Source organism: Cinclus cinclus, chromosome 6 (assembly GCF_963662255.1).
Source record: "Cinclus cinclus chromosome 6, bCinCin1.1, whole genome shotgun sequence".
NCBI classification, from domain to species: domain Eukaryota; kingdom Metazoa; phylum Chordata; class Aves; order Passeriformes; family Cinclidae; genus Cinclus; species Cinclus cinclus.
The window spans coordinates 1,768,933-1,780,573 of NC_085051.1; the positions used below are offsets into that span (position 1 = coordinate 1,768,933).

Here is an 11,641-nt window from a genome sequence, read left to right on the forward strand (position 1 = left end):
GCACCTGCAGCATTAACAGGAGGCATATGTAAATGGAGAGGTGCTTTCTCACGTATACTGAGAGCAACATCTCCAACACGGAAGAAATCAGCAACATTTTCAGCCGTGTTTCCATGCTTTTTTTGCAGAGGCATTGTCTCTCATCCATGCAGTAGCAATGGATGAATACTGAACAGGAGATGTTTTCAGTGCAAATGCATCTACATCAAATTCTGAAAAGTTATTCTTTTCGGCAAAGGGTAGATTTGAAATGTTTTGACTGTATGTTGTATATGTATAGTTTGCTGGAGGGGTGGAGAAGACTGGCTGCTGATTTGTATTAATTTTGTTTTGCAGACTTGACATGACCAAGTATGGTGCATGGTGCTCATCCTCCAATGGAAAAGTACTTGGAGCAAATTCCCTTATTTCCATTTGGACTGAAGGTTTCACAGAAAGAATATTAATGCCAGCTGCAGACAGCAAATGCTTTATTGGTCCACGTAGAAGCTGAAGTGACAACTTCAGGAAGGCTGACAGGATCTAAATTGCTTTCTGAGTCTGCATTCAAAATCCTGGTAGAGCCAGAACTGTGGCTGTCCATCACTGTTGTCATGGAAACAAGGGATGGCAGCGTACCCCACGCTGGAGGCACGACATTGGCGAGTGGCTTTTTATCAACTGAATGCAAAGTTGGACCAGAGGTCAAATGATTTAAAGCTCTTGGAGATGAATATTCTGTATGTGGGGTCACAAGGGTGGGTACTTCATCTTTCTGTCTTCATTTACAGCTACATCTGAACTTTCTGCACCTCTGGGTGGAGGATGTGCAGTCACGAAAACAGCAGTGGCAGAAGTATTTGTGGTAGCAGGTTGAGGTCTTGAAAGGCGTACAGTGGAAGTAATTAATGGCACTGCAGCTACATCAAGAGTCCTCACGGCCGTCTCCAAAAGAGTGTGTAGTACCCTTGATCCTATGAGGAGTGTACAGATTTGGATATCTGGAGAAACTCTGGCAAGCTGAGTTCCATAATGCAGAACATGATTAGTGTTAAAGTTCATGGACATCTTTGCTGTCACTCCTCTTGTGAAAGGCTGTTGAGCTGTCCTTGCCACAGGAAAGCCACCAGGATTTGGGAGAGCAGGGCAGAAGCAGCTAATAGCAGTCTGATGCTATTTGCCTGCTAAGTTCCATCAGCCAGGCCTTCTGCAGAAGTCTGATTCAGAGGCAGCACTGGGAGGGATTTGCAGCCTGTCCTGGTTGGCTGCTGCACTGGGACTGGCTGTGTGTGCTGCCCCAGTAAACACCTCGTTTGTCTCAGTTAGCAAGGGAGACCTTGGGCTTGTTGGAGAGGAGTGTGATGCATTTCTAAACAGAAAATCTGTTTGCTTCTAAATTCTCATACTGGCAGCACTGCGCTGCGAGCGTGCTTTGCATCTGGGATGCATGATAATGGCAGTGAAAGGGAGGACATGCTCTGTGCTGAGCTGGAGAGCTCAGCCAGGCTCTTGGGGGCTGGTGACATGAAAGGTGCAGGGTTAGAGCCTGTAGTGCAATTAGTCAGTGCTGTGAAAGACTGAGGGTGACTCACTGGTGGTATTAGATGTGGAGTACCTGCAGCATGGAAGACTGATGTAGGAACCTCTGCTTTATCCTGGAAAACTGATGATGACAGATGAGTGATACCACTCATTCTGCCAGTCAGTGCTGCCCTAAATGGCCCCAGTAGAAGAGATATTATACATACTCTCATTAAGGAACTGTGACAAAATTTTGGAAGCTATTGTCAGGGGAGACTGATGCATTTTTGACCCAGGACTATCATAGTATACATATGACAAAGTGGCCCTTTCCAAAGGAACCCTTTTCCCACTAACTCTGAAATGCACTGTTGTCGACCCAATGAAAAGCATGGCCCCCATAAACAAGTCGGGACCCCTTCTGTGATTCACCACACTGGAATGCACCATGCTCAGAGCACTGTTCCAGCTTTCACTAACCTGTGAGCTAGCTGAATCTGTGCTGAAGAAACCTTCGGGATCTGCAGACAAAGGCACTTGGATGGGCAGTACAGCTGGTTTAGAAAAGTTAATGGCATGAGGTGATTGAATTACCAATGAGGAGAATGATGGTGATGGAACAGCAGCAAGCATGTCTGATCCTGATGTGCTTTCTTTGGAAATGGAGGGTGGTTTCTAACGGCACTGGCTGGGATGGCACAGCTGTGCTGGAATGTGTCACTGGTGGTGTGGTAGACAGTGTGGCAAACATACCAAGCTGAGGCAAACCTGTTAGAGCAGTTGTGTCATCTGCATCTTGAGATGATGGCCTCAGAGGCGACTCGGCTGAGACCTCAGCGGGCTCCTGGGGTGCACTGCTCCCACTGCCCTGATAGAGGGAGGGTGACAGGTGCATCTGATCCAAAGTCCTGGCACGCGCACCAGTCAGCGTTGTCCTGATCATCTGAAGCAAGTCCGCGTTCTCCAAAGTCTGTCCCAAAGAAATATCAGCTACTGAGGGAGTCTTAGTTTCTGTGGAAGGCCGTGTTGGTGATAGTATAGATCTCCAATTAGGAAAACTTCCTGTAGAAGGAGCATCATTGATATGCTGTTGCCTGATACCTGTGAAATAATAAGTAAAATGAGCATATTCTTCCCCAAAATGAAGAGTTCTTATCTTGTTGCTACAAATCACAACACAAAATGCATTAAGTTTGGTAAAACAAGTGATTTTTTTTTTGTTGTGGTTTTCAGAGTGCACAAAAATTCAGAGAAAGTTTATCCAAAAAAAAATCCCAAACACGAACATGAAAGGTTCAACACAACAGATTTTCAAACCCCTCAACTCGTTTCATCTGACAGAAGAATAAGGAATAAGCTGCCTAGGCCATACTATTCCAAAATCCTACTTTTACCAGGGATGTCTCAACAAAATAAAAGACACATTCTTAAGCCTGGGACAACTCTTGAGGTTATCGTGAGTCACCCTGCGTCAAGATGTTGTGTGAGAAGATGGGTTTAGAAGCAGTGCAGAAAGGGTATGGGTTTTGACAAGCAAGCTTCACTGCCTTGGCATGCAGTCTGACATGGGAATAGAGTCAGCACTGGCTGTGTTCCTGGAGGATGCATCTGGAGGTGCTCATCCTGCCAGCTCTAATAACGCGCGCAATTACAAGCACAAAAGGAAGAAAATAAAACCGGGATGAACAAGAGGAGAGAGGGGCAAGATCCAAAACAAATTAGGACCTTAAACTCTTTTTTTGACGTGTGCAGATGCACAACACATCATTTCAAACACCAGTTTGCTCTGCATTCAACACCATAGTGTCCCCAGGCTTTGTTTTCTTGAAATGATTACAGTTATTCTAAAATCACAGAATGGGAACGCTCGCATTTGTACTAATTTAAAGATTAGGATTCACTCAAGAGTAAAACTTAAGGCAGTGGGGTTTGTATTTTTCCCTTCCCCCACATCAAGACAATAAATCAGAACTCAGTCCTCGCACTTGGTACCATGCCAACCTGCGACCCCTTGCAGAGTCAAGCAGAGGGAAAGCACAGAGCTAAACCCTGCCCTCCAGCTGCAGCACATCTGGATCAGACACAGGGGATGCCAACCTCCTCCACAGCCCCGTGAATAGCTCAACATAATGGTGTGGAAGAGTGGGCAGAGCAGATCTTGAGACACATAAAATGGGCGGGATGTTGGCTCCAGCTACCCCTGGACCCAAAGGTCAGCAGAGCCAAGAGCACCAGCTGGGATCAGCCCACAGGGACAGGAGCCAGCAGTGGGAGACCTTACAGCACAAGGGAGGAAAATGGGTCATGTTGCACCTATTTAAAGCTAAGTCTCTTTCTTTCGACAGTTTTCTTTCATCCTAAGTTTCTGCACCACCCATATGCACAAGCCACAGTAGATTATTAGACCAGCTCCTTCAGGCTCTTGTGTGCACTTCGTAGGAATGTGTTGGAATTATGTTCAGCATTTTCTCTCTCTTAAAAAAATACACACACACAAACACACACACACACAAAAAAAAAAAAGAAAACCAAAAAGAAAAACCCAAGCCAATGACAGATCTTCCATTTTATGCCTGTATTTAAGAGTTTTATTAAGCCATGGTGAAAAAGGGCCATTGTTATCTCCTTCACTGAGATTCAAGAATAAATATAGTCTCCAGAAGCAATTTGGTTTAGGAAAGCAGCTCCAGGACAGACCTCTGCCCTCCAAGCAGCCAAAGAAGTCCCCAGACCTTTCACCTGCCACAGGTTAACTTGCACACAAGCGATCTGGAGAAAAGCAAAGGGAGGCAGACACAGGGCTACCCATGGCAATGTGAGACAAGCAGGGGAACAGGGAGCCCAATCCACTTTTATGGAGCTGCTCCAGAGGGTCAGCAGGCTGGACAGGAGGCTGCAGAGTCCAGCAGGGAACTTGACCCACCAGGAGAGGTTTGCAGCATAGAAAGGACTCTTCTGTATTTGGGCCATGGCTGTATGTGCCATCAGGGGACTGGAGGCTGGTGTGGCCTGGTTTCTGGGTTTCTGGCACTCTACGTGCTCCACCCTGTGTTGGAAGGCACATTGTGTTCTGGACTGTGTTTTGGTGGCTTTTCTTTCCTTGCGAGTCTGGCAGATTTTAACAAAAGGTAGGAAAGAAGACAAGATGAATTCTCCACAGCTAGAATGGATTCAAACACGTGCCTGAAACTGAGAACTAACTGATGTGTTTTGCAAAACCAAGATTTAGGCAATGTGCACCTTAAATATCTCTGGGGGTAAAGTGATCATTACTTGACCTCTAACTGTCTTGTTTCACCTCAGAACTGAAAAGTGACTGCAAAGCCTTCACGTGGGATTTCTTCTAGCACTTAGTCCCAGAACTAGTCTAGCACAAGTCCTAAAGGGGAATTAAGCAAGTCAATGTTTTCTTCTTTTCTAAAACAGCAAAACTTGTCAACATCATTCCTCTCACAGATTGCACCACTCCTCATACATTTCTTCACACATTGGTTTAATGAGAACGATTATGAGCAGAGACAACATAAACCTGGAAAAAGCAGTGATGTTACTGCATATTGACAAGAAGTGAAGAAAAGTTCAAATATTGCAAAGAAGAAAAAACACCCAATAAAAATATCCTCTAGCTGCTGCTTAATTCCAGTCCTTCAGTTCTTGTTCCTTCCATTCCCTACAAACTGCCAATTTTTCTGTTCATGCCTGTTAATGAAGTAAAGCTCCCAAGTTACTGAAGCATTAACAAAATTATACAGTATTCTGCAACCTATGTATGATGCTGGCATTCCACTGCAGCAGATTTTCTTTTATTCTATGCCTGTCAGTATCTGTTTCATACTGCCACAAATTCAACATCCTGGTAGTAACCAGACAGACACAATACATGGAGTTTACACTGAAGGACAAACTCTTTGCTTGAGAATTGCTAGGATGGCATCAACTACTACAGCTCCCTATCAAAAACTGTGCAAACCCAGATTGTATCATGGAAAAAAGGGCAGGCAGGAGAACGTTTCCCTTCTACATCTATCAACAGCTGAACACGCTTGATGAAGGATGAGAAAAGCCATTCAAATCAACAGGAAAGCCACAATGAGAACTCCTCAGAAAGTGCATGGTGCACTGAGCCACTGCTTGTACACACCAGTAGCTGCTCCTCCTGCCCCTAGATTACCTGTTATTCTTTCATATTTCAGCCTATTGGTGAACCACCACCTCCAACAATCCTAAAATCCACCCAGCAGTAACCCCATTACAACAGCCATCACTGATGAGGGACGTTTCCACTAGCAATAATGAGTAACATTTCCAATAGGCCAGAGCAGGAAGTTAAAAATCAGTCCAGTTCAGAGAAAACCTTTTTTTTTAACATTTCTGAGCACTTTTGTGCACACCTAAAGGCGTGACAAGGACCCTCACCCCTCCCCTTAAATGAAGTGAGGGTTCCCCATGAGGACACCCTCACCTTCTCTTCTCCAGGCTGAGCAAACCAAGTGATCTCAGGTCACTTCTTCCACATCTTGCCCTCAAGGTCTTCCATCACCTGCATCACCCTACTCTAGACACGCTCTAACAATATCCTTCTGCCACTTCTGAGCCAATACAAAATATCAGCTCAAAGGCATCTTCAACAACAGAAGATTTTTGTTGTCTCAACTTTGGCTGCATTACTCACAGATCATCTGGATTAATAACATTGAAAAGTGAAGCTGATAAAGAGGATGTTCAGGAATTTTATTGCATGACTGACAAAGACAACTTCCCCATTATATGTCAAGTATGTAACTTTTCATAACCTTCAGCATACTTAAGACAGAATTTCAATTTTCTAATCAAGTTGCTTTATTAATTTTTGAGACAAAAAAAGGCAAAAAAAATCCCCAACTGCCAGTAAGTACTGTAAAGGCTAAATTTTAGGAATACAATAATAACTATATAAGGCTAATTGTAGCCATATAAAGCACAGCAGAAATCCAAACATTATATAACATAAGCAATCTGGATTTTATACAGCTCTAAATCCACCAGCCCTAAGGGAGAGTAACTCCAAAGACACCTAATAAAAAAAAATCAGTTTGTGAGAAACACAATTACTTGCAAACAAACACTTCAGCAAAGCCTTTGATCATGTCTCCCATACATTCTCCTGGAAAAGCTGGCAGCCCATGGCTTGTACATGTGCACTCTGCTGGTTAAGAACTGGCTGGATGGCTGGGCCCAGAGAGTGGTGGGGATACCACTGATCCCACTAGGGATGAGTGTTAGAGCCAACTCTGTTTAAGATCTTTATTGATGATCTGGGTGAGGGAATCAAAGGTATCCTTGAGAAGTTCACAGGCAACATTAAGTTGGGCTGGAGTGTTGAACTGCTGGAGGGTAGGAGGCTCCTGCAGAGAGACCTGGACATGCTGGAAGGATGAGACAAGGCCAGCAGGATGAGGTTCAGAAAGATGAAGTGCAGGGTCCTGCACTTGAGTCACAACAACCCCATGGAGTGCTCCTGGCTGGGGGAGGAGTGGCTGGACTGTGGCCAGGAAAAGGACATGGGTGTGCTGGTCAACAGCAGCTGAACAGGAGCCAGGTGTGCCCAGGTAGCCAGGAAGGCCAACAGCACCTGGTGTGGATCAGAAATAATGTGGCCAGCAGGAGCAGGACAGTGCCTGTCCCCTGTGCTGGGCACTGCTGGGGTCACGTCTCCCGTGCTGAGCCCAGAGGAGGGCAATAAAACTTGTAAAGGGTCTGGAGGAGCCACTGAGGAAGCTGGGGTTGTTTATCCTGGAGAAAAGGAGACTCAGGAGAGACCTCATCACTCTCTAGAAGTGATCATCACTGCCTGACAGAAGGGTGGAGCTGGAGAGGGTCAGGCTCGTCTCGCAGCCTACCAGCCACAGGATGAGAGGACACGACCCCAAGGTGTGCCAGGGAGGTCAGGCTGGACATCGGGAGGAATTTCCTCCCAGAAAGGGTTGTCCAGCATTGGAAGGGGCTGCCCAGGGAGGTGGCAAAGTCACCAGTCCGGGAAGTGCTCAAGAAATGACTCAGCACTCAGTGCTGTGCTTTAGTTGGTGATGTTTGGTCAAAGGCTGCACTCAGTGACCTCGGAGGGCTTTTCCAACCTCAGTGATTCCAGGATTCCAGAAAAACAACAACCCACTCACAGGCATTGCTGAGGGACCCTTTAGCACCTTACCCCACTCCATCCAGTACTAGGTAGGGCTCCCTTAGGGCTGCATCCCTTCTTTAAAACAATGCCACTAACATCTAAGGAAAGTGACTTTTTTCCCTTCTCAAAAGTACAATGCTTCCCGCTTATTATTGTTTCACCACAGGAGACTGAGTGACCTAATGTGAGATATGACTGGTAGGGGATCCAACAAGAAAATTAACAGCATTAACAGAAATTGACAGTGATCTCTGTTACACCAGCATTAAAAAAAGCACACCCTAATCACAGGGTTCTGCAATTTACTTCCATGGAAGAGCATCAAGCCTACACTGTATGATGATAGCACCACCTCAGAGTTTTCCTAATGCTATCTTTTTTTTTTTTTCATTATTCATTAAGAGTTTACAATTAGAGAAATGGCACGAAAATACAGATTTCATGAGCCAAAGGATAGGAAATACACTACCAATGCTCAGCAAAGCATTTGTAAAAATAGCTACGTAGTACATCAGACATTTTGCTCCCTGTGCAGAATGGCAAAAACTATGCCTTCATCATATGTTATCCCAATTATACATTGATGAGATCATTACATCCCAACCTATGTATCCCATACATCTCACTTTTGGCATCATTCCACAAGCACTTGCAGTTTAATTACACATCTTTTGCAAAGCAATTAACATGTAAATGTTTTCTAGCCCTGACAATAATCTACAGACACCTGCCCTGAGCCTGCTTTTCTGGTCAGTGTGCTTTGTGTTCATCCTCCAAGGAATCTGCCTGGAGACACCACCAGGACCATACTGGAAGGGAGAACCACAGGTGTTTTTGGCAGCTGCCAAACCCACAGCTAATACAGCAGGAATGGATGGTGGAGAGCCAGAGAAAACTGCAAAAAAGCAAAGGTAAAGAAACCAGAAAACTAAATCCTGCTCTTCACAGGTATCTCATTAGTACCCATTTTTTCAGGCAGATTCTAGGAAAACTTAAGTGGTTCAACAGATACCTTCTCACATTTGTATCAGCTGTAACTTTTCCCAGATTAGATCTTAACCTTCCCAACCCAAAATTCTGTCCTGATGGATTTAAACTCAGATTATTTTAACAACAGCCAAGGTTGGTTAAAACCTAGCCTCTATGTATCTGTCAATGTCTACAAGAGGCTGACAAAAAAAAACTACCATTACATTAAAAAAAAAAAACTTTTTCCAGTGATCTTAGAAAAATACAACTATAATTAATCTATTTTTGACAACCAAGAAAAAATATTTTGTCCTGATACCACCAGAATTCTGTTGAAATGAAACAGTTTTACTGTGAGGGAAAACCTCTCTGAGGAGGTACCACATTGCACAAGGTTTCCTTCTCAAGAAACAGAAGTTTGGACTTCATAACAAATAATAGAAAAAACATTTGGACACACTATTTGGTGACTGCAATTGCACTGCCATGTGTTCTCTCACATGAAAACCAAAGCAGCAATCTTCTGTTTGGGATGTTGGTGAACTTTCCTTGCCCTTTGTTCCCTTTGGGTCCCGATGCTCAAGCAGCACAGCTTTGCAGCAGGGACAACTTCTTGGCTATCAATTAAAATACAGGGCTGCAGCTTGTTGGAGTGTGAAAAACAGAAGCCTTTCTGAGTCCCTCAGAACAGTATGCAGAGTTTGAATTAAAGCCTTTAGAGAAATTAAAATATGTGAAGCTACACAGGCATGAAACAGAGGTGTAAGCTTCAGTTTTAAGTAAGTGGGAATATTACTAAGTTGCATAGATATGAAGCAGAAGTATGAATCTTAGTTTTAAGTAAGTAAGGATATGTTTTAAGTGCCTTAAAGAGCAAAAGGCTTAGAATCTAGTGTAAAAAACATGCTGCAGTGAGAGCTCAAAAACATAGTTCTAGACATAATAAAAATATAGGAAGAATTTTGCTTACATTCTTCAGATAGAACAGACAGGCCATATGCACAAGTTACAGCTAAACTATTGTATTATAGAACCAGAATTCAAATGGGTTTAGAAGAAATGTTTCAGGCTCATGTTTTTAGCTCATTGGGTATTTTGTAAATAAAAATCTGTGCACTGGAGTGAGAGTTCTCTTGCTCTCTCTTCCTCCACCATCACCATCATCACTACCACCACATGAAAGAAGAGGAAGAAAACAGCAGGAGAAAGGCCAGGGAGCATCTGCCTCTCAAGACTCTGTACCAGGCTGCAGCTTCTGCCTCCTGCACCAGGGAGCTGCTTCTGCTTCAGTCGGGACTTGATGCCAGAAATCTTTAACGCAGAATTTAAACACTTGGGACTCTTCTCCTCTTGAGACCGGTGGGCCTTTACAACAAACAACTTTACAGCAATCAACGACCCCTCTGCTCTTTGAAGAACTAAACCCATAACAATCCCGACAGCAGAGAAAATGCACTTTTGGCACGGCCTGCCTTCCTGGCGTGCCCGGCCCAAATGTCAGCAGCCCTGCTCCGGGAGGGGACAGCTGCTGTGACACGTCCCGAGCGTCGCCTGTGCCACCCCGGCGGCTCTGCTGGGAGGCTTTAATCGGCTCCAGCAGCGGGCAGGGAGCTGGAGAGCTGGGCGGGTCAGCCAGGGCGAGAAAACCACGCTCTGGTGGCGAGGGGGACAATCCTGCCAGCGGCGAGCATCTGCAGCATCTGCAGCATCTGCATCCCTCCCCATCCTCCCGCATCCTCCACATCCCCCCGCATCCCTCCCCATCCCCCCATCCCCAAATTCCCCCGCATCCTCCACATCCCTCCGCATCCCTCCCCATCCCCCCGCATCCTCCACATCCCCCATCCCCAAATCCCCCCGCATCCCTCCCCATCCTCCCGCATCCCCCCGCATTCTCCGCATCCCCCCACATCCCCCTCATCCTCCACATCCCCCCGCATCCCCCCCACCCTCCACATCCCCACATTCCCCCCGCATCCCTCCCCACATCCCCCCACATCCCCCCCATCCCTGCATCCCCCCATCCCCCTCATCCTCCCCATCCCCACATTCCCCCCTCATCCCCCTCATCCCTCCCCATCCCCGCATCCCTCCACATCCCCGCATCCCCCCTCATCCCCCTCATCCCTCCCCATCCCCGCATCCCTCCACATCCCCGCATCCCCCCTCATCCCCCTCATCCCTCCCCATCCCCGCATCCCTCCCCATCCCCGCATCCCTCCCCATCCCCCTCATCCCTCCCCATCCCCGCATCCCTCCACATCCCCGCATCCCCCCTCATCCCTCCCCATCCCCGCATCCCTCCCCATCCCCGCATCCCCCCTCATCCCTCCCCATCCCCGCATCCCTCCCCATCCCCGCATCCCTCCCCATCCCCGCATCCCTCCCCATCCCCACCTTCCCCCCGCATCCCCCGCACGCGGGATGCGCGGAGCGGGTGCTCGGCAGGATCGCTGGGAAGAGCGCGGCACAGGAGGGTTCATCACCACGGGATAATTGCATTTAATCACTCAGAAACCAGACCCTGCTCCGGGCGCTCTGCCTTTGAGCCCGCTGAACGCCCCCGTTACCGCTTCTGCCTGAGCTCTCTGGTTTGTCACAGAGTTTAAGCAAATAAATGACGTATATATTTATGTGTTCGTTGTTATTGAATGTATTTGCTATTATTTTAATTAATTTTTAGTGCTTTTTCCCCAACACTTTCTGGGTCAATACCTTTGTGAGCCTGCTTTAGCACGCCGCTTATGTATTTATTTGTAAACAGACATTTGCACAAACCTTTGCAAAGGAATTGTGTTTATTCAGGAAAGTTTCTGTAGACACTGCTAGCATCAGCATGAGTGATTTTATGAACAACGTAGCAAAAAATCTCAAGGTCGTTTGGGAACTTACAACAGCAAAGCTGTCAGTTCTGCTTTTACCTTGGGTTTTACAATATTTGAGAGGCTTTATGAAACGAAAAATAAGAAACACACACCCCACCCCACCCCCGAAAAAAACCTTAAGTAAAGC

At 46.2% G+C, this 11,641-nt stretch overlaps 1 protein-coding gene across 1 annotated transcript in view; it reads right to left on the bottom strand.

Annotated features, from left to right (window-relative positions):
• KIAA1549L (KIAA1549 like) overlaps nt 1–10,373 on the bottom strand; it is a 76,324-nt gene extending 65,951 nt beyond the window's left edge. Inside the window, exons 1-2 of the mRNA XM_062494472.1 lie at nt 9,872–10,373; nt 2,254–2,601 (exon numbers count right to left, since the gene is read on the bottom strand). Coding sequence (XP_062350456.1) covers nt 2,254–2,601; nt 9,872–10,373 — 850 coding nt within the window. The remainder of the gene's footprint in view (nt 1–2,253; nt 2,602–9,871) is intronic.
• Nucleotides 10,374–11,641: the final 1,268 nt, after the last annotated feature.